This window comes from Solanum stenotomum, chromosome 9 (assembly GCF_019186545.1).
Source record: "Solanum stenotomum isolate F172 chromosome 9, ASM1918654v1, whole genome shotgun sequence".
NCBI lineage: Eukaryota > Viridiplantae > Streptophyta > Magnoliopsida > Solanales > Solanaceae > Solanum > Solanum stenotomum.
Window position 1 is genome coordinate 39978903 of NC_064290.1, and position 24370 is coordinate 40003272.

The 24370-nt window shown below is 37.0% G+C and overlaps 1 protein-coding gene across 1 annotated transcript; it reads left to right on the plus strand.

Moving 5' to 3' along the window:
- Positions 1-6394: 6394 nt before the first annotated feature.
- Positions 6395-22929, plus strand: LOC125876928 (uncharacterized). The gene is made up of 16 exons (XM_049558220.1): positions 6395-6667; positions 6746-6780; positions 6886-6997; positions 7686-7783; positions 9384-9480; positions 9559-9648; positions 9735-9797; positions 9908-9982; positions 10063-10128; positions 10202-10279; positions 18429-18539; positions 18640-18717; positions 18840-18959; positions 21043-21086; positions 21235-21292; positions 22617-22929. The coding sequence occupies exons 1-16, from the start codon at positions 6635-6637 to the stop codon at positions 22623-22625; spliced, it is 1167 nt and encodes a 388-aa protein (XP_049414177.1). The 5' UTR covers positions 6395-6634; the 3' UTR covers positions 22626-22929.
- The last annotated feature ends 1441 nt before the right edge of the window (positions 22930-24370 follow it).

The following is a 24370-nucleotide window of genomic DNA, read 5'->3' on the forward strand; positions in this document are numbered from 1 at the left end:
AGGCGCTAAGCTACTACCCTTCCATTCTAGGATTGGTTCGTCTGGAAACTGAAAACGAACAATCCTAGTTCTACAATCAACTGAGGCATAACATGAATGTAACCAATCCATGCCTAGAATGACATCGAAGTCTACCATTTCTAACTCTACAAGATCTGCTGAGGTGACTTTCTGAGAGACTGTGACAGGGCAATTTCTGTATACCCGTCTAGCTATAACTGGGTCACCGACTGGAGTAGAGACTGAGAAGGGTTCTGAAAGAGTTTCTGGACTAACACTGAATTGGACTGCTATGTAAGGAGTTACAAAAGACAAAGTAGCCCCTGGATCTAACAATGCATAAACATCAAGATCAAAGACTCGTAACGTACCAGTGACTACATCAGGAGAATCTTCCTGATCTTGACGAGCCTGAAGAGCATAAAGCCTGTTTTGGCGCTGTCCGCCACCAGTACCAGAAGAGTTACCCTGCTGAGTCGGGCGACCTGCTGGTGCTGCTGAAGTTGTAGACTGAGCTCTACCATTATTTCCTCCTTGACCTTGTCTTGAAGGACAATCCTTCAATCTATGACCAGACTGACCACACCCAAAACATCCTTCCTTACCTGCAAGGCACTCGCCCGGATGGTTCTTACTACACTTCGGGCAAGTTGGGTAGGTTTTGGTGCCTGAAACACTACCTTGAGACTTAGAGCCTGACGCCCTACCTTTCTGATCATTACGGAACCTGGGGGATGGAACACTAGCTGATGAAGGGGCTGGAGTCGAAGACTTCTGCTGAAAATGCGAGCGGTTTCCACCACCCGATTTCTGGTGGGAATACTCGTAGTTACCTGTTCTTGCTTTCTTAGTCTCCTTAGCCTGTTCCCTAAGCTTATCACCCTCAACCTGCTGAGCATGAGTCATGAGCCTAGAGATGTTCATGTCTCCCAACAACATAGCATTCCTGCACTCTGTTTTCACTAAGTCTGACACTCCATAGAGAAACTTATTCATCTGAGCCCTGGAATCAGCAACCATGTGAGGAGCATACCTGGAGAGTTGGTTAAACTTGAGCCCATACTCTTGGACAGTCATGTTACCCTGCCTTAAGTTCATAAATTCCTGGGCCCTTGCTTCTCTCAACTCTATGGGGAAAAACCTGTCTAGAAAGGTTTCGCTGAAACATTCCCAAGTAATAGGAGCAACATCTGTACCCCTGTTCTCCTTCCACTGAGTATACCAGATATGAGCTACATCCTTAAGTTGGTAAGATGCTAACTCAACCCGATCATTCCCAGTGACCTGCATCACCTCAAAGATCTTCTTGATCTCATCCAAGAAATTCTGGGGATCTTCACCAGTCTGCGATCCTAAGAACTCTGGAGGATTCATCCTAACAAAGTCACGGACCCTTGCTGCTGCTGATCCACCATTTGCATTCACAGGAGCTTGAACCCGCTGATTGTTCTGGTTAGCGACACTCTGAGCCAACATCTGAATGGCATTCCTGAATTCAGCATTTGAGACTTCTTGATCTGGAACTGGAGGAGCTGCGTTTGCGTTCCTGGCATTCGCATTCCTGACATAAGCTCTACGAGGAGGCATGATCACTGAAACGTAGAACGTCGAGTTAGAATGGAATTAGATCATACCTTACGCACGATAAGAGTAACAAGAAAATGAAGATTTTTCCTAAAGACACTTTGTAGCCTCCCTCTCATTAGATGTGGTGCGCACTACACACCCATGAAAAGGACTCTACCTAGTGCGGCTTTTCAGACATCCTAGGACACTTAAACCTAATGCTCTGATACCAAGTTTGTCACGCCCCGAGCTACCCCCAAGACGCGGACACGGGACCTAGGACCACAAGTGATCCCAAGCTAACCCTGCTGGCATGATCATGAGCATACTAAAGATAATAAACTGATGCGGAAGCTAAATCATAAATAAATCTGAAAAGATGGGGAATACCCATATACTATAACTGAATATATCAAATCTGAGAGTTTAATACAAAGAAGTTATCAAACTCAAATACTAAGCTGAATCTAACTATGTCTGAAATAAGCCTCTAAACTGACTAGAAATGTTGGGACATGCCCCAACTAGATCTAGCAAAACTGAAACTAAAGACTAAAAATACTGAAAAGAAACTCATGACTATTGTCCTCGAAGAATGAGGACTCACCACTGATGCTGCTGAACTGGAGATCGGGAATCGATCTAAGCGTGATCTGGATACTGAGAACCTGAACCTACATCACGAGAAGATGTAGCGCACGTATGCGTCAGTACTTGAAAGGTACTGAGCATGCAGGATAGAGTAAAGCTGAAAGAACATATAACTGAACAAAGCAATAAAGCAATGAAATCATCTGGACATGATATAGATACTGAAAGTACTGAATACTGAGCTAACTGATGCAATGACCAAATTTATAACATGCTGAGACTGAATACTGACTGTACTGAAATATGGTCAATGCAATAGAGTCTGACTGAACTGTGGGAGCTACTAATAACCGACATAAAACCACATGAGCTAAATGTGGAGTCCGATGTATACGCCCCATCGAGAGGACCCAATATACCCTGCCAGAGGTATAGAGGCATGCTGGCGTGATCACTAAACTGATGTTGCCCACAGAGGGGACTTACACCTACGTGGCTCGTAGTTCTGGGACTATATGGGTACGCTGAAACCCTAGTCCAACTCGGTATTATGCTACTCCCAATGAATTAAGTGGTTAACTAGTTATGACTGAATTTCTGTAAATACTGGATAGCTCGAAACTGAACATGCAAACTGAGAATGCAACAATTAATCTGATAATGATGCATTCATAAACTGAGGCATGTAAAACTGAATACTGAAATATCTGACCTAGCATGTGTAATTCAAGAACTAAAGAAATACATAGCTAGGGTTCTGAAATTCATGCGATAAACTGAGCAATAACATGATAATCTGATTTGGAACATTTAAATAACTAATTCATGATGATCTGCTATAATTCTAGAAACCCTAGGTCTGTTCATAATCATGGAATCAAGAATCTGACTGAATTCTAGGGACCTAATGGGCGAAAGGAACCCACTAGTGAAATCCCACATACCTGGTGACGAATTCCACGGAGAAATCTTTCGATTTCGGGGCTGGAACTGAAGAAACCTCGCTGCGTTCTTGAACTAGGGTTCTTGACCTTTTTCTCCTTTCTTGCTTCTAATTTTCTAAGTTTTGATTAATGAATTTGACTTAGGTAAGTTCTAGTTATGTTTCTAGGCTTAAACTAATTAAAACCTCATGATTTAGGGTCTAAACGACGTATCTTAGGGGTTAAACGAAATAGGAAAAGACCAAAAGACCCCTGAATTAACTGCTGTCGGAGTGACCTACGGATTGGACCTACGGGCCGTAGGTCAATCTACGGTCCGAAGATTGCGTCCGTAAGTCAAGCCTGCTCGACAGACCTTCACTAAAATGACCATAACTTTTTACTCGGAGGTCAGAATTTAGCAAACTTGGTGGAGTTGGAAAGATAATTCAATTATCTATCTAACCATAATCATGGGACACATAATTCATTTTGTACTAAAAGTTATGACCATCTGAAGACTGCTAACCTTCGATCTTCAGTCAGACCTACGGACCATGGATCGAACAACGGTCCGTGTTGGTCAACCGTAGTTCGTGTCAGAGGCTGGGTAAGGAGGTCTTGATCCACGGACACAGACCACGGACCGTGGTCTGATCTACGGACCGTGGGTCTGTCCGTGGGTCGAGACTTAGCCAATTTTCTGAGCTGGCTGGGGAGGGGTTGCAGTGGTGAACCACGGTCCACCAGCACGGGCCGTGGTCTGACCTACGGTCCGTGGATGGTGACCGTAAGTTGCACCTGCAACTTCTCAAAATCTGCATTTTTGTCTATTTTGAATACGGGGTGTTACAATATATATCCCTCATCTCCTTTTAAAGTTATACATAATTCTAATTAGAATATTACCTAAACACCCCATCACAATCCCTTAAATTACGATCACAATTTATGTTAAGCAAGTTAGCAATTATCACAACATTTCAAGTTCCTAAAATGAGAGTAAAACATATTGTAGTAATTAAGCAATGGTAAATCGACATGCAACTCTTGGTTAATATTTAGGGGTGTTACAATGTACATTGTGATTGTGATTGTGGCCTGTTGAATTGACCGGGTGTTACGTTCCAACACACTAACTTGGATCGGGTGCCACGTTCCGACGCATATATGGGATCGGGTGTCATGTTCGGCACACTAACTTGGATCGGGTACCACGTTCCGGTACACTAACAGTTTGGTTGTGGGTTCCATAAGAGGACCATTGACATGTTATATAGATGTATTATTGAGAATGTGGAATTGTTCGTTGATCCTGATATGATGACTTACATTATATATGTTCAGTATATGCCTGTTTATTATGTTGTGGTTACTTGTATATGTTTCACTTATTGGAATAGCCGCGTGATCCTATCAGTACATTGTGGTTGTGTACTGATACTGCACTTGCTCTTTCTTTGTTGAGTACAGGGCATCTTCAGGCGGCTACTGACAGACCTCGTTTAAAAGACCAGTGATCGATTCGAATTCAAGGGTGAGCCAGTTCTTTCAGGCTACCATGAGTTCTCCTTTTGCTCAGTCCATCTTATTCAGACTTAGATTAGTTCTTTAGAAATTCATATGTTTAATTGGGTTGTACCCATTTTCTTTAGACTTATGGTTCCTTGTTAGAGTTTTGGTATATTGACTTTCAGGTTTTAGGGAATGTTTCCGCAATGTTTGTTAGTCGTTGTTAGATCTTTTGGATTTTGTGGGAACTTTACCTTACTTCTGCATTTAAACCTGCTTCCATATCTTTAAATGTTTAGTTCTTGGGTTTGCTGATTAGTATTAATGGTTCTCCCACCGGATGGTTAGTGTGGATGCCAATCACGACGGTCTGAGTCGTGACATATTATTACTATTATTATAGATATTATTATTATTATTATTATTATTATTATTATTATTATTATTATTATTATCATCATCATCATCATCATCATTACTACTACTGCTACTATTTTTACATCTTTATCTTTTAAAAATTAATATTAAATCAAAGATATTTATATATATTTCATAACATATAAAAAAATAATTTAAATAAAAATTAATATTAAATCAAAGATATTTAAATATATTTCATAACATAAAAAATAATTTTATGAAACAATAAAGTTAATTTAGAGTTCAACTATGAATTTCTATTTTAAAGATGATTAAAAAAATAGTTTTGAAGTCTAATCTATTTTCTTCATGGCTTTTCATTATGATGTCACTTGGCTTTTCATTATAATGTCACTTAACTTAACTACATTGCAAACCAAATATATATATATATATCTTTCAGGAATTTTCCTGAGGATCTGTTCGATCATTGGCTTAGTTAAAAGATTTAACTTATGCCTTCCTGTTGTCTGGGTAATCTCTATTACCTTTTCCATCTGTTGATATTCATGATAAGAAATTTTATTTCTTGTAAACATTCTTTACATTCTGTTGAATATATTATTTTCAGTTTGTAGTATCAAATTATCATTTTCTTCTGGTAATCTAAGTTTTGGTAACCTAGAGCATTCTTCATTTAGTTTTTTAATGCACTAAGTGTGCTCTTAAGTCCATCCAAGTCTGTTGGATTTTCTTATTAGTTTTTGCAGGATATTTCTCTTCTTTGCTAGATCTGGAATAAATGCTCCTGCATAATTGAGACATCCTAAAAATTGTTGTATTTCCTGTTTAGTTGCCAATTTGTCAGGAAATTCTACAATCTTTTTTGAGATATGAGCTAGTAATTATTAGAACTGATAACACGCAGGTATCAGGATTAATCTCAAACAAACTTCCATCAGAACCGCAATACAGAAGATTGCATAGGTGACATGTTTTATTATCATTCTGTTCTTTTAAAATAGAACATATTAAAGGAATTGATAACTCTCTTGCAGATTTTCTCTCAAGAAACGTTCAATATGGACAATCAAACACAGATCCTCATTAACAGGGTGTTTGAAAAAATGTAACTTGTGGAAAAGTCCATTGACGACAAAAGCCACAAACTGTTTAAAATCAGAGATGAATTAGCTAGCTTGCCCGAACAAGCAAGAATGATATAAACAAGGGTCCTTTGGCGTGAGAAATGATATAAACAAAGTAATCCGAGGAATAAAAATATATTTGAGATTACTTACGCCATCGCATATAGACATAATTTATCTTATTATTATATCATAAATATAAAATAAAATAATTTCAAAATTAATTAATACCGGACTAAACACGGAAGAAAATATCCCTACGATACCAAAAGAATCCGCTGGTCAAAACAAAGTTCACCTCAGAGACCCGTCATATCCGCCGGTCGTGTCAAGCGTACTTACCCCAATTTCGACTTTCGAGAGTGTGGTGTGGCACTACTGTGAAGGGGACTGCCACAAAAAGTGAAAACCAATGGAATAAACTACTCCCTCCCGCCCTTCCTCCTTCCTAGTACGACACACTCACTATTTTCAATTTCAAAATTTGGCCTACATTCAGATCTATCTTCTTTGGATTTTTCTCAAGCATCCAACATGCCTCCTACAGACAATGATTACGATCTCCGAGTATTTTAACCCTTCTCCTTCTCTCTCATTCTACTTACTTTGTGTTTCCTTTGTTAAACAATTGTAATTCTTCTGCAGCGTGCATCTACTCCACCTAGCGGCATGGGAATCAGGTAATTCAGAAGAATAATATCTTTAGGGTTTTGATTTCAACTGATCTGTTTCAATGTAAGTCAACAAAATGTACTGATTTCTGTTGTTTGTTTTGTATTTTCTAGTGAATGTAACTTTGCAGATATCAACAATTTGGAGCACTGTGCTAAGTATCTCAACCAAACACTGGTCACTTTCGGGTTTCCTGCTTCCCTCGATCTCTTTGCACATGACCCAGTACGCCATTTCTTATTTTACTTTTATTTTCTTCTTCTCATTGTATTTCACACAATGTATACCTGTGGGGAGCCTGGGGGAGGGGTGGCTAAGCTATCCATTACTAACCATACGTTAGGGTTTGGACATGTTGAGGGGAAATTTGAGTGAGAGAGATGAAAGTAACTGATCGAACTACGATAGTGAAAGCTGATGGATAAAAGTAAAACATTTTCTGCTTTTATTATTCCTTTTCTAGGGGCACTGTGTTTTAAGCAAAGGTTGTGAGTGGGTGCAGGTGCAAATAACTCGATCCTGAAATATTCAAATGATTTCAATTTCTAAAATAAATTTGTACTCTGTTTTGCCCATTTGATGTGATATCACTTCATATCATTCTAATATTAATTTGTGTGTTACGATAGTTCAAGTGGAAAAAAATTATTATTGTTGAAGTTGACAGTTAATTTGATTGGAAAAAGTATCACATTTGAATTGTTTCCCCTTCATAATATTGACCAATGAAAGTTCGGATGAAACTTATTTTCATTCCAATCCAGCTTACTCTATGGAAACAAGTGTTTTGCAAGAAACTCTTCAAAGTTGTGTTTATTAGTGGAATGATGCTAATCATTGGTAGATGTATAGAGAATGTTATATATATTGAGCTGAACTGTGCGTAGTATCTGACTGATTTCTCATTTGGTAGGTTTCCATTGCAAGGACTTGCAATTGTGTATATGCACTATTACAGCAGAGGCAGAGGGATATTGAATTCAGGGAGTCTACGAATGAGCAGAGACAACGGTATTGAAGACTTCTGAAGTAGTTCTGTTGGGCTTTGTGAAAATTATCTTGTAGTGACAAACTTTGTTATATTTGCTTAGGTTTTCTTTAGATTGGATGGATATTACATGTCTAAACTTTGATCTTATTAGTGTACGAATAAAGATAAGAGAAGTTGTCTCTGAAATAATTGTTTAAATGAAAGAATGAAAGCCATTTAAGAAATTGATATTAGTTTTAAAGTAGTTTCCAATTATTGATGGATGGGGTCGTTTGGTAGGATGTATAACAATAATGCAGAATGGGGTGTATTAGTAATGCTGACATTAGTAATATTGATATTAGTTATGCATGTATTAAGTATGCTGAGATTATCTATTATGTAGTTTTTGGTTTGGTGGATTAAAAATAACATGCTTTGAATAATTTCTAAAAAAACTATTTGTTTACAAAAATATCTTCCACAATTACAACGAAAAATGTTTTGAAGGGAAATTGTGTCTTTAACTATGCTAATGCATGCATTATAACCCCTTTCATCAATAATACTATGGTTTCCCATGTATTAGTTATAGATAGCATAATACCTGATAGAGTGTTCGCATTAGTCATACATAGGTTGAAAAAATGCACCGTAAAGGTATTTGTAATACACAAAGCTGATGCATGCTTTGTTTTTTCTAATGCATCCTACCAAACGACCCCTAAGCGTTTGTAGAAGTTCTTTGCAATATTGAACTGGAAAATATTAAGTTATAGATTCTTTCAATATCTATTTGGTTTTCTTGTGTCATCATAGTGACTTTGAGTTTTAGGTTTTTCAACCTCTGTTGTTTTTAACCTTTTGTGTGTTTTCTCAGTAAAAAGGCTTTGGTGCATTCGCAAATTTTGTTTCTTCAAAATGAAATTTTTGATGTTTGAATGCAACCCTTGATTTTGGGAGCTTACTACTTTTATTTCGCGGTTAAGATCAAATTTATTTCTTGTCTTTTCGAGCCTTGTAAACAATGCATTTGTGCCTTTAAGTAGAACATTATGAGCATTGCATGGACTTACTACCACCGTCTATTTTTATGATGTTTCGATTATTGCATTATTTTGTTGTTATTATTGTGTCCGTAGTAGTTGTTATATTTTTTGCTCTCTCATTTTTCCTTTTCATACTTACTCTGATTGCTATACTCGAATCGAGAGTCTTTCGAAAACAGCCTCTCTACCTCCATGAGGTAGTGGTAAGGTATGCGTACACTCTACCCTCCCCAGACTCCATTTGTGGGATTCCACTGGGTATGTTGTTGTTGTTATGGACTTCTCATAGAAATAGGGAAGTATAAAAAGATATATTCAATTGGTAGAGGCATATAAGTAAATTTGACCAAGATCCAGATACTTCCTATTATTAGGAATATTTCTGACTGTACAGTACAATAGTATGCATAAACATTTTCCTGCAATTTACTGTATGTACCATTTCATTTGGATTATCTTGAGTACAAAAAGAATAAAGTTCCCAGGCCTTGATTATACTGGCAATTGGTCTACTTGTGGTTTTTTGTCTATATTGATGTTCTCTTAACTGAGCAAGATGTTCAATGACTGTTACATTTTCTTCTTCTGAAAGGCTGTTATCAGACATATCAAGACTAGAGGCCAAAGTGGAGAGGCTGGAATCTCAACTACAAGTCAAAGATAGAGAGATAGCTACAATTACTAGGGAGGTCTGGATGCCTACTGTTTCATAAAACCAAGGAGTCTAGACGTACACTTTGCTGACCTTAGAGAAAATTTATGTGTAGGAAGCTAAAGCTACTGCAGCTTTGAAGGCACAAATTGACAAGTTGCAGAAGGAAAGGGATGAGTTTCAGAGGATGGTTCTTGGCAATCAGGTCGACTACTATTTATTTATACTGCTTGTAATGAAGTAGTGTTTCATAGCTGGTCTCATCTATGCTGAATTATATTGTTGAAATAGCAAGTCAGAACTCAGCAGATATATGAAATGAAGAAAAAGGAAAAGGAGTACATAAAGTTGCAGGTAAGATCTCTCTCATCTCTGTTTACTATCATTATATATGCAGAACAATGCTTATTCCATCTCCAACCCTATTAAACATTAAAATTTATGGATGGGTCTGCTATTTTCAGGAGAGGTTAAATCAAGTGATGATGGAGAAAAAGAAGGAATCCAGATCGGGCATGGAAATAATGAATTTGCTCCAGGTAACATCAACTCTTTTGTGGTGTGCTATATGTACACATTAGTATTCCGGAGTGTAACAGTTCCATTAAAATGTATATAGAAAGAAGGGCGTCAACGTGGGACATGGAATGGGAAGAAGACTGATAATGACTTCTACAAGAAGATTGTAAGTGCTCGATGGACCTGCTTAAACTCTTTCAGTATCCTAGATAAGCTTATCATTTTGTCTAACTCATTAGGTGGATGCCTACGAAGCTAAAAATCAAGAACTAGCTGCAGAAAATGCTGATTTGAGGGCATTACTGCGATCAATGCAGGTACATTCAATAGTCCTAGCAGCAATTCAGCATTTTGATTTAGCATCTTGTTTTCAGCAATTAATGCCGTTTGGACAATTTATGGAGAGAAGTTTTGGGAAAACATTTTGAGAGTAAAGCTTGTCTAAAAGAAAAATATGTTTGAATAATTGTAAGTTCTTTATTTTTCCTCCTAATTTTGAGTGTTTAGTGAATGGAAGAAGATTTTTCAGTTCAACAAGTACCTCCGGGCACTTTCCACCCAAAAAAAAGTTTGAAAATTTTCTTGAAAAAACTATGATCCATGATTGTTTTTTCAAAATTCTGTGACTTCTATGAAAATATCACTTCCCAATACCTCTAAATTTGTTCAAGAATAGACAGACAAAATATCAAGCAAGTATAGCCTCCCTTAGTTCGTAGTTTGTTGATATAGCACACTCAAACTAGTATTAATTTTGTAAGCATGTTGTGGTCAAAAGTTAGATAGAACAAAATACAGGTGCTTAGTCGGTTACAGAGTTGTCCATACGTGAAATATAATTATTAGTCAGATAACCTCATGAGTATTGATGGAATAATGGTGCATGTCCCTATCTATCTAGGATCCGATGTGAGGGAGGGAAGGCTTGTTTGCGTGACAAATCCTAAATGTCTTAGATAACTGCAATTAGTGTTGTGAGATTCATGGTTATTATTTGTGTTAAAATTTGATAACTATGGAACTCTTTAGAGTTGTGGAAGATAGATAAAACAGTCTTATCCCAAAAAAAAAAAAGTGCAGTGAAAGATGTTTTAGGAACTGTTTGGATAACTTTGGGATTTTTTTCCGGAGAAAAGGGGTTCTGCAAAAATAAAATGTGTTTGTTTTAATATAGTTGTTTTGTGAGTGAAGAACTTTCATTGAAACACCATAAAACCACTTCTTTAAGAAACGTTTCCCCAGAAAGACTTTTTGCTATAACTTCTTGAGTAAACTTAAATAAACACAATTTCTTTGCATGATCCTATGAAACCATTCACAAATAAACACTGCTTAAGGAAGTTGAGTACAGTTTGTTCAGCATTGGTCAACACTCGGAGCTGGTGAATTGATCATAAAATCTGCTAGTGTTTTTTCTTAAAACCTCACACTATCATTATCATGAAACCAACTATTTAGATAAATCCACTATGCATTGAGCTTCTACTAGAGTTAGTATTCTGTCTGAGTCTGACTTATGTGGCTTTTTGCAAGCAATGATTTTAAGTGTTTAATGTCATAGTTAAATTTTTACCTGTCTTCCACGAAGAGTTTATTTCACGTCAATGGATTCTAGTGCTTCTTTCTTTAATTAATTATTAATGGATATATTTGCTGTAGCTTATCCCAAAGAATAGAAAAAATAATTAGATTAATAAATAATGAGAAGAAAGGGAGTATGGAACTCCTCCTGTTTTTATACGAGTGCCTGTTGCGCCATTTATAGTGTCTTTTTGAAGTTGTTTTCAGTCTATATACTGCATACTTAGTAGTTAGTACTTACTATTTGTTTACTTAAAATGTGGATTCGTTTTCCTTTTGGGGAAAAAAGAATACAAAAGGGAAACTGTAAGAGCATGGCAAGCACAGAAGAAATGTTTGCCACATGACCTTGTGTATTGACCATAAGAATTTTCTTCATGTGTAGTGCATACTTTTGAAAACGCAGTTCTGTTTAGAATGTGACTGACCTTGCTATTGGCTATTGGCTGACATGAGTAACCTTTATTTTACTATCCACTCTCTATGTATGGAGAGTAAAATAGAGAATACCTTCTCCAACACACTCTATTTCATCCTCTACACTCTAATTATAGGGAGTTGAATAGTAGTTCTCCAAATTCGGAGAACTACTATTCATACTCTCTATTTCACTTTTTGAATATTATATTATTATTAAAATTATTTTGTAATTAACATATTATTTTTCATATAAGACTTAATTAAATCTATAATATTCATAAAAAAAAAAAAAAAAACAAAGCTTGCCTTATGCTCCCAGGCACCAATCCCGAGGTCTTTTAACCCCCAACCAGACTCTCTTTCCCCCCTCTCCGGTGGTTAGAAACCACCGGAAACCTACCAGTCCCTTCTTGCTTTCTTTCCAAGCTTTAATCGATGGAGAATATCATATACTTCGCAGTGGGTTTCAAATCCTTTGACGTCGAAAAGATCTCAGGGACGACAGGGATTTGGTACGAGTGGACTGAAAGAAACAGAAAAACCATTACAAGGACTTCCTTCAGCAAGAGATCCATGGAATGGATAGTCCAAATTCTCAGAGAAGCATCTAAGACACAAGGAAACATAGTTCGTAAATGGAAGAAGACGGAAGCTTTGTCGGAAATCTTTTGTGCGCGGAACTACAATAAGTTTGGAAGATACATCAGCCTTATAAATTTAAGGGGGAAAAGGAAATCAGTTCTCATTATTCCAGAAATGACTCTCAACTCTGGATGGGTGGATATAGCAGAGAAACTGACAAGATTCATTAGCACACACAGGATGAAAAATGTCATTGAGGAATATAGGCTAACTGATAGCAATATTCCTTATGCAGAGATAGTTAGAAGCTTTAAATGGGCAAACAGAGATGGGAAAGACTCGAAGGTTGACTTTACAGTTAAAAATGGAGGAGTAATCAACATTAAAGACTCCTTAATAACTCAAAATGAAATTTTGAAGAGAAGTTTGGTGGGTGAATTTAATGCCTTTGTAGTCCTCTCTAAAGTCAGAAGGTGGGCTTCTAGTCTCTGGAAACAAGCACACGGCTTAAATATTTATGAAATGGGGAATGGAATGTTTCTGTTTGAATTTAATTAAAAAATGACTGCAGAACAGGTCATGGAGGGGGATTGGCACTGGTTGAAAACTCCAATAAGGCTACAATGGTGGAATCCCTTAAGTGGAACCATTGAGAAGAAGAATGGGCCTGACACAACCTGGGTCAAGATAGTGGGGCTCCCACTCCACCTATGGACTCACAAGGTCTTCAAATCAATAGGTGACCACTGCGGGGGATGGGTCGAAACAGAGGAGGAAACAAGTATTCGCAATCATCTGAAATGGGCAAGACTCAGGATCCGTGGTGACAGCAGTAACATTCCGAGGGAGATAAAGATCGAAAATGGTGGACTGGTCTTCACGATGCAAATCTGGGTCGAAACTCCGGTGAAAGTGGAGGCCGGAGAAGATAAGCAAAATAGGTCCTTTAACCAACAGATATTGGGGGATAATCCAATGGGTAAAAGGTCTGATGAGGCTACAGATATAGTACAGGGGGACAGGGCTAGGGTTGAGTCAAACCCTAGGCCATGTGCAATTGCTGGCACTAGTGGGGTCCAACAACTTTTGTCTTTAACTAATAAAGCACAAATTCAATCTGTTGAAAGAGAAATATTGGGCCCAAAAGAATCATTGGGCCATAACCCTACTGAAGTGAATTTAACCCCACTTATTTTAAAGGGAAAGTCACGTGAGGCACATGAGGATTCACTTAGTGGACTTAAAAACATAAAAGAACTGGCTTCACAGTTCTTAGAAGCCTTCAGAGCTTGGGAGTTCTCTCCAGATTTGAATGTGACGGAGAACATGGCATCACAAGTAGCACCGGAGGAAAATTCTCTCATGCAAGCTAAGGAATGGATAGAATCCAGCATAAATAACGACATAAGCAGAAAAGCTGAGAATGAGTACATATCTATGGATCAGACTCACCAGAAACAAGGTAGACAGACTTGCAGATTCAGCAAATATTAGATGCAGAACCAGTGGCCATGCAAAATTTGGCTGAATCAGAAACAACTGAGACTGAAGCACCAAGCTGGGTGAACTCACACATACTGGAACTGAGCAACACCTATGGGGTAGCCTTTGAGGGGTTTGAGAAGGAAACACTAGCATTGCTCATGAGAATTGATGAGAGGAAATCGATGCTAGACAACAAAGGGAAAGAAATAACCACCACAACTCCAAAGAGCAGGGGGATAGGGAAAAATGAACTTAAGAACCTTCAATCTAGCCTAAACAAAGAGGTGGATGGGATCAGAAACAGGGGAAGGGTGCTCAGTTTAACATTTAAATGAATATAAAACTTCTCTCATGGAACGTAAGGGGTCTTAACAACATCTCCAACAAGAATATTGTTAAGACATGTTTGCAGAAATGGAAAGTGGATGTGGTTTGTCCTCAGGAGACAAAGTTAAATAAAGGAATAGAGGAGATTGCTAAACAGTTATGGGCATGTAGATGGATGAGATGCGGCTACATAGAAGCAGATGGAAGCAAGGGGGGAATCCTAATCATGTGGGATAGTAGAACATGGGCAGGCACAAAGGTGGAGAAGGGGAACTACTTAATTACTTACAAGTTTGAATCAATACAAAACTCTTTCTCATGGTTCTTTACTGGAGTATACGGTCCACATAGCAGAAGTGAGAAGTTAGAGTGTTGGGAGGAAATGGCAGCAATGAAGGAACTGAGTGAAGGCCCCTGGGTCACCAGTGGGGACTTTAACACAGTCAGACACATGGAAGAAAGAAGAGGGTGCACTAGAGTCACCAATATCATGACTGATTTCTCCAAGTGGATTGAAGACTTGGAATTACATGACCCAGAACTATTTGGGGGGAAATACATTTGGTTCAGAGGATCCTATCACCAAAGTGCTGCAAGACTTGACAGATTCCTATACTCCATGGAGTGGGAGGAGTGTTTCAAAAATATCAAACAGAGCATCCTGCCCAGAACAGTCTCTGATCACAGCCCAGTACTATTAGAATGTGGGAACTGGGAACATAGGCAATCCTATTTTAAATTTGAAAACTGGTGGCTCAAAGTGGATGGTTTCAAGGAGATGGTGCAGGGGTGGTGGAGTGGCTTTGTGGTAGAAGGGTGCCCTGACTACAGACTTAGCAACAAGCTAAAGATGCTGAAACAAAAGTTGAAAGAATGGAGCAAACAAACCTTCAATGGAAGAACCAGAAGGAAAAATAGCCTACTAGAAGAATTGTCTGAGTTGGACAAAATCCAAGAAGAAAGAGAACTGTTTGAAGATGAAGTGTTGATAAGAGCAACAATACTTGTGGAGCTGGAAGTATTAGCAAAGCAAGAAGAAGCCAGCTGGAGGTAGAAATCTAGAGCTTTGTGGTTGAAACAAGGAGACAATAATACTAAATTTTTTCAAAGAGTAGCTACAGCCCGCAGGAGATATAACACAATTGACAAACTATTGGTGAGAGGTGAGGAAACCCAGGATCCTAAAGAAATTAAGGAAGCCATGATTGAATTTTACTCCAAGCTCTACACAGAACCTGAACCATGGAGACCTTCCTTTGAATTTAGAGGATGCTCAACAGTCTCAGTTGAAGAAAATGAGTGGTTGCAAAGGCCTTTCACAGAAGAAGAAGTACTACAGACCATTAAGCAGTGTGATGGTGACAAAGCTCCAGGTCCTGATGGTTACACCATATCTTTCTTCAAGGAGTGTTGGGATATTCTTAAGGAAGATCTCATGCATACTATCCACAATTTCCACATGAGGAGCTTCTTTGAGAAATCCTTTAATGCTACTTTCATAGCTTTGATCCCAAAGAAACCTGAGGCAATGGAATTAAAGGATTTCAGATCGATCAGCTTAATTGGAGTGGTGTACAAGATCATTTCTAAGCTAATCACCGAAAGATTGAAAATAGTTATAGGGAAGCTGGTTGATGGACATCAAATGGCATTCTTGAAAGGAAGGCAAATCATGGATGCTGCTCTGCTGGCTAATGAAATGGTTGACTCTAGGGTAAAACAGAAGAAACCAGGCATCCTATGCAAGCTAGATATTGAAAAGGCTTATGATCATGTTAATTGGAATTTCTTGCTAAAAATTTTGAAAGACATGGGTTTTGGAGAGAAATGGATTGGCTGGATACAGTATTGCATCTCAAATGTAAGATTCTCACTCATTATAAATGGTAAGCCTGAAGGATTTTTTCAATTGCATAGAGGTCTTAGACAGGGAGACCCTATGTCACCTTTTTTGTTCCTACTAACTATGGAGGGTCTGAACCACATGTTCAGAACAACAAAGGTAAATGGTTGGATAAAAGGGTTCAATGCTCAAATAGGGAGAGGTGATGATCTGGAAATTACACATCTTTTCTATGCAGATGATGCCCTGGTTTTTTGTGAAGCAGAAGTGGCACAAATCAGACACTTGAGAGCAATCCTTACAATATTTGAGGGCATTTCAGGGCTTCATGTTAACTGGTCGAAAAGTTTCCTCTTCCCAATTAATCAGGTAGACAATATACAAAGTCTAGCTGAGAATTTGGGATGTCAGATAGCTTCTCTGCCCACGAAGTACTTGGGGTTGCCTTTGGGGGCCAAAAATAAGGAGTTGGAGGTATGGAATGAGGTGATGGAGTGATGTGTGAAAAGACTCTCAAGATGGAAAAGTCAGTACCTATCACTGGGGGGTAGGTTGACTCTCATCAAGTCAGTTTTAGATGGGTTACCTACCTACATGATGAGTCTATTTCCAATACCCAAGAGCATTGTGAAGAAAATCAACAGAATGAGAAGATCCTTCATTTGGCAAGGGAACAAAGAGAAGAAAGGCTACAACCTGGTGAAATGGGAGACACTCACTTTGAGCAGAAAACAAGGTGGCCTTGGCATGAGAAATCTTAGCATCCAGAATAATTGCTTGCTACAAAAATGGCTATAGAGATTCTGTACTGAAGATGGAGCCCTATGGAGAAGATTCATAGCAGGGAAATATGGCTTGTTTAGCCAATGGACCACTGAGGAGGTGATGGGGTCGTTTGGATGCTGTGTGTGGAAGACCATCAGAAGGTTGTGGCCACAGTTCAATAACAATATTTATATTAGTGTGGGCAATGGTCTGAAAACAGATTTCTGGAATGAAATCTGGAAAGGGGATGATAGCCTGAGGAACTTATTCCCAAACCTCTACACCTTGAGCTTACAAAGATCTGCTACTGTTGCTCAAGTATGGAGCCAACAAGGGTGGAACTTAGTGTTCAGGAGGGCTTTGAATGACTGGGAAATTGAGGATGTGGCCAAGCTACTAGAGGTGCTAAACACCCCTCCAGCCATATCTCAAAGAAAGGATAAACCAATTTGGAAGTTACATAGCAAAGGAATGTTCACAGTCAAATCATGCTACTGGAGGATAAATGTCAATCAGTCAGTGACTAAAAAATGGCCTTGGAAGCTAGTGTGGAAGACAAGAAGCCCATTAAAAGTAGCATGTTTTGTTTGGTTGGTCATAAGAAAAGCTTGCCTTACACATGAGGCATTACAAAAAAGGGGGATGCAGTTTTGCTCAAGATGCTTTATGTGTGAGCAGAAAGCAGAAGTAAATAATCATTTGTTCATTCACTGTAAAGCAGCTTCAAAATTGTGGAATATGTTTTTGTGTATACTAGGGGTTAGCTGGGTGATGCCAAAGACAACCATGGAGCTCCTTAATAGCTGGACAAGAATTGGCAACAGAGGGAAAAGTGAAGATTGGTGGAAGACTATTCCAACCTGTATATGGTGGACTCTATGGAAAGAAAGGAATGCTAGGTGTTTTGAAGGACAAAATGATAGTTTTCAGAAGATAGAAATGAAATGCTTAAGTCTTTTATTTTTTTGGTGTAAGCAAGAGTTGGTAGGGGAAAGCATAAAGATGGTCGATTTTAAAGGAAACTTGTAATTCCATATGGCTTTTTGAGGGTGTGCCCACCACCCTGTGGGATGTAAGTTTCCAATTCATCATCCCTTGGATGATGAATTTTTTGTGAATACAAAGTTACCCTTATCTCAAAAAAAAGAAAAAAAAAAAAGAAAAAAATAAAAATATAATATTTAGGAGGGAGAAGAAGATTCTGTTTATAGGGTAAAATAGAGAATTGGGTTAGGGTTGATTGTCTAAAAAAATAGAGAACTCTATATTTAGAGTGTAAAATAGAGGGTAGGGTTGGAGATGCCCTAAAATGTCCCAAATGGGGTCTTCCATAGAAGTCAGCTGCAATCAAGACACGGCCTTGTGTATATTGATCAGTGATGACTATACAAATTTTCTTCATGTGCAATACAAACTTTTGAAGCAATCTTTTGTTGAGAGTGTGACTGACCTTCCTATTGTAGGCTGACATGCGTGAGTTCTTAAACGCCCCAAATGGGTCTTCGAGGCAATCATCTTCAACCAGTGAGAGGCTAGACACAGATCACTTGCAGTCCCCATTGGGTGGTAGAACGGTATAGCTTATTTTCTAAAGAGATAAATAGGATTGGTTATTCTTATAGATGTCGTACCTTTTAATGACATGAAGAAACTCAAGTGTTTGTAACCCTTCAGGATGTTTTTGATCTGCCTCTCCACATGGCTAGGGATCAAATTGAAGAGAGTCTTCGCAACAAGATGGCTTCTATCAAGGTAATGAAGTAGGTGATTATGCATTGAGATACTTTGCTTTGTACTCCTATCTATGTTTAGATGAGAAAATCATGTGTTGTATGTACACACAATAACCTGTATATCTTTGCTGAAATTTGAAGGAACGGATGGGTCAACTGCAAGATGCACAGAAGGGTGCAGAAGTTACCTCAGAAGCAACAGAGAGAGAGCTTGAGCTAGAAGCTCAGCTTGTCGAAGCCAGGAGCATAATCCAAGAGCAGGTACTCTTTTTATAGCATTATGGGTAGGAGTTCCATTAAAATTTGAAAGTTCTTCTCTACTGCTGGTTGCACGAACATCACAGCTAGCACTTGCAAATTTTTTGTCTTGCCACCATACTGTTGAATCGTGTGTTGTCAATAAAGGCAAGTTGTGCGCTACGTTTTGATTTGAGAGCTTTTTAGTTTGTAGTGGAATCAGATCGATGTTTATGCTCTTATTACAAACCTAACAATCTTAAAATGCTTTATGGTGCTGATATTTCATCTTTAAATATAAGATGGAGGTGGCACTGGATTATCAGTGCTCTAGCTATCTAAAATGGTGCTACGATGGAGTCAATTTGTGTGCTAAATTCTGATTCAAGTGCTTTTTAGGTGTTGGTTGGACATGCGATTTCATGTCATGATTTCAAATTTCGACTTCAAATCTGTGTTTGTTTATCACATTTTGAATACAACTTGAACTTGAAATTTTGATTTCCAATACCAAATTCACCTCAAAGGTATAATTTAAACTTCAAATTTGTGATTTCAAATTTTCTGAAATTTAAAACTTGTCCCATTATTTTAGATTTTGCAAAAAAAAAAAAGAAAAGACACCCACTCAAAAAGCCCAGCTTTATTCCAATTTCCAAAAGTGATTATCCAACTCTTACTTTGTCAACCCACTTTTCCCTTTACATAAAACACACCCAAAAATCAGTTGGTGCTACTGTGAGGAATCCTTTGTTAATTGTAATTTAGATATGTTTGCTCGTTCTGTAAAATTATATATAAGAGAAAACATAGTTTTTACATATTGTGCTGTTGTCATGGTTATGAGGAGAAGTACACTTTGATTTCAAATCCTTGCTTGCAAAACTTACAAACAAACACAATTTCAACTTCAAATCAACCTTCACTGAAATTGATAATTTCAAATCATGTTTTCAAGTTCCTGTCCAAATGCCTACTTAGTTTATAATGGAGTCAGTTTGATGGCTATGCTCTTATTACAAACATAGTAATTTTAAAATTCTTCCCTAAATTTCATCTTTAAATGGGGTTATCAATGCTCTTGCTATCTGAAATGGTGTTATTATATGCTAATCTAGCCATAAATATTGAGATGGAAATGTTTTTTTCAGTATTACTTTTTGGATGAAAATTTTAACTGCAAACCTAATTAAGTTCAAGAAATGGTGGATTTAGCTCTCAGTTGACTTTATTTATTCACTTTTTTCGAAGCCCTTTACCTTTTTCTTGTCTTTTCATCGAGCAACATAATTTTCTATCTTCACGGCTCTGTTGACTCTATTCAATACTGTTTTTCAGTATTGTTCGACTCCGGTTTTGAATTCTTCACATTTAGTTGTTCTTTAGCCTCAATGGATGACCAAGGGGATAATAAAGAGAAATAATAGGAAGGAAAATGGACAAAAAGAGAATTCATTTAAGGCCTAACCTATAATTGTTAGGGCATTTAAATTTAGCATGTAACAGTCACTTGATTTACCAGATGGTTAAACCAAAAAAAAAGTTCCTTTGAATGTTCTGTTTCCAGATATTATTTGTATCGAAGTAAAATGGGAAAAAGGAGAATTTATCTGTGGCATAACCTATAATTGTTAGGTCATTTTAATTTAGCATGCAACATTTAGTTGATATACTTGAGTGGCACAATTCATAAAGCTGTTGTCTGGGGTGAAATATTGAAAAACTAACTTTGAAAGTGTGAGATGATGGATTAAGTTGTTAAAAAAACAATGCAAAATATAATTTATATTCATGCCGTGTAAGTCCGGGAAGTGCACGCTACTAGGATTTCTTCATTCCAAGGGCTCGAACCCTAGACCATTGGTTCAAAATGGAGGGATCCCATCCATTCCACCACATTCCTTGGGTGGTTTAAAGGAAATTGTAAAATTCCTGAAAATTAACAGGCTATTGCTATGAAAAGAAGGTTTATTTCCTTAAATTGAGACTTTTTGCAATTAAAGGAAGGAAGTTCACTTCGTAGTGACCAGAAATTGACAAGCTTTTGTGCCTAATTTATTTGAAAATTTTCACTGATCTTTGGAAGAATTTTACATTTAATTTGCAGGCATCGATTATGTCCAAACATCTTACGAAGTCTGAGAAGCCAAGGTACTGCCATATTGTGACAAATCTCCCTGCAGTAAAAAAATAGGAAAAAGAGAAACAAGAGGAAACAGCTACATTTCTCTGCATAATGCCACGAGCCCTTGAATAGCTAACTTTTGAATCTTTTATCTGATGTGCTTTATGAATGCAGGCGATTGAGTGGTCATATGAATTCCGAGAGGAACCTGCTCATTTCATCCCCTACAGAGGTATCAACAGTGAAATTTAGGTTTTGCTTATCATGTTGAGATTATGGCTTAACTATTGCAATTGATTCTAATCTTGTTCTTATACGTGCACTTAAATCAAACAAGACATTGCTCAGAACCCAAAATAAAACAGGAAAGAAACCCCAACAATTTGGTCTGTGGTTGCTTGTAAATAGTTTTCTTTTCTCTGAAATTGTTTTGGAAGAAACATAAGGTGCAGCCGTGGAGGAAGACTAATTTGGGGAATAAGACTGATATATTAATTAGAAAAGAGATATGTCCCCAAATAAGTAACCATGTCGACAGCAAAAATATAAAACTTTTAAGCTTTTTTTTTATTCCGTTTCAGCTGGAGTTCCATTAGGAGTTGGGGCATTTAACAACTTTGCTAATGGCAAGAATGTTTTTGTTCCCAAAGTATAATGGAGGTTAAATGTAAACCATATTGGGAAGTAGAGGGCAAATTTGGTCCCTTTCCCAATAATATAAATCTCATAGGAGTGTGAGGTCTTGAAGAACAAAGTAAATACCATCTCTTACTGTGCCTTTTAGGAGCCTCACCTAGAAGAATTGTACAGCATTTCTCAATGAAAATCAGCAAGAGATCTCATTAAATAGTACTCTAAAGTTGGGATTTGATTGAGGATAACTAGTAAAAACGAGGATAATCAGAATTGCATTCTGTCGGAGAACTTCCTTCTTTAAAATCATATGTGCCATATAAGTGAAAAGATTAGGAGAGGAAAGAAAATGCTGGAAACATTGTATAATTGGACCAAAAAAGTCAGTGATCTTCTGTGATCGCTTGAATAACCTTAAGCGGCCATTGTCAGAGAGTGTCTGTGGAAGTGAACTCTCTGAGTATCTATTTGAGCAACAGGTTTTATTCCTACTTCTGGAAAGTTAGTGCAACAGGAGTCAAATCTCGATACATTTGCATGGATTTAGATCCCTCTAATTGAAGTCTCTTCCATTACCTCTAAAATAAGTGAAATGTCTTTGTTGAAACCAATGGTTTAATGTTTGCACCTCTACCTTTATCTAATTAATCATGGCACTGCATAGTGATATTTTAGAAAGCTTGTTTACCATAGTTCAATAATAAGTGATTCATGAAGCTGCTAACTGATAGTATGTTATATATCCTTGCCTGCCATTTTCAAAGTAAGCTCATGTATTGAACCTTTGTCTATTCTTACTCATTTGGTTTTTCCGTGTGTTATTATGTTGGAAATGATGTGATGATGAAATATAATGCTGAAGGACTGCCTACTTTTGCAATTAAGTTAGTATTAACTGGCTGTTTATTCTCTTTGCCTTACAGGGGTTGTGAAGTTTCCAACTTCGGACAAGCTTAAGTTTGGATGTGACCTTAATTCTTCTTAATGTTGATATAGAGGCAATATATGCTGATGTTAATGAACTGCTAGCACCAAGACAGGTAAACGTATGTCTACTTCATGGTCGCTGTGTTGAATACTCTGATGGAGCAGTAGGATGATGTCATTTGTAGTTGACAATCCTTCCTTGTAATATTGTACATCGTATAGATGGCAGATACACATACTTCTTTTCGTTTCCCAGATGCTAATTCAACCTACCTTATTTATATATCTTAATCTCTTCGTAACTGTCTTCATAATTTGTTTCGTGACTGCAGTTTGTTCACCTAAGTTTCAGCTCATCATTTCTCGCTTTTACCTCTTTCTTCATCTTCTTGAAACTAATAATATTTCACTTTGACATTTTAACATGAAATATTGTTTTTTTTAAAAAATGTTTATGCTCATTGAGTATGTCATTCTCTTGTTACAAAAAAAATATTTATTGAAAAGAAATGACTGTTGGTAGCTTCCTCTTAAAACATCATGAATTTATGTACACAAATTATTAAGAGCAAAGAGATCAGTGAACTTTATACTGTGGGCAAACTGTTGATTTACAATGATTTACCTTTTAAAGAAGAGTTTGTGATAACGTATTTCCTGTCACTTAATATATTTTATAACATTTTTCAATATAAATATAACTTAAGTCCTAGACTTATGGTGATTGGACGATTTTAGGTCTTTCTTCTTAAATTAGTTTTTAATTAATAAGGTTTAAAGTTAAAAGATACTATAACAGATACTCCATCAAACAACATGACAAAACATATGCAAACACTCCTATTAAATATTTAAGATCAAACAATACGCAACAATGTTTTTCATTTTGACTTTTTGGTGGAGAATTGAAGTGCTTCTTCAAGAACATACTTGCGAATAATATATTTTGAGGTGATATTTTAAAAGTAAAAAAAATAAAAAATTAATCGAACCGTATCAATACCGAAGAGAAACCGATATGATTGGGATTAGGGTTGTTCACGGTTATGGTTAAAAAATAAATCGAACCGCAATCCAAACCAAACCGATTAAAAAAATTGATATTTGGTTTGATTTGGTTAGTTTTGATTTTTAAATTATAAAACCGATATTATTTGGTTTGGTTTTGATTTTACTAAAAAACAACCGCAAAAATAATCAAACCGAATCGATAAATTAGATACATAAATTTTATAATTATTTATATATTATTCATAAATAAATTAAAAATATTTTGTTAAATTTTAATTAACTTAAGTCTTTAACTTTATCATTTTCTCAAGCCCAACTATAACAATCCTAAGTCCAAGTCAACCGAAATCCATTTTAGTCTTTACCTACTATACTTCACATAAAATAGTCACACTTTCTCCTAATTGAATCACTTTGTTTGTGTAATGATAACTCTCGTATTACTTAATTGAACTGACATTAGCTTTCTGTGGATTGTTCATGTACTTGGTGTTTGTGTCTATCGAGATACGTACATCGTCAAAAAAATTATTACTTTCAACCTGAATAAACCAGAAAAACAGAACCAAACTGAACTAAAACGACAATAACCAAACCGATGGTTATTTTTTTCGTTTGATTTGGTTTGGTTTTAGAAATTTTAAAAACCGACTAGATTAATTTGGTTTTGATTTTAATCAATAACCGATCCAAATCGAACCACAAACACCCCTAATTGGGATGCTTTTAAAAAATCTAG

Excerpts from the sequence above, each read along its gene's own strand:
- LOC125876928 (XM_049558220.1), top strand. The coding sequence starts at position 6,635 with ATGCCTCCTACAGACAATGATTACGATCTCCGA. Across the intron at positions 6,781-6,885 it reads CCTAGCGGCATGGGAATCAG|TGAATGTAACTTTGCAGATA; the intron begins GTAATTCAGAAG and ends TGTATTTTCTAG. Across the intron at positions 18,960-21,042 it reads GGAGCATAATCCAAGAGCAG|GCATCGATTATGTCCAAACA; the intron begins GTACTCTTTTTA and ends TTTAATTTGCAG.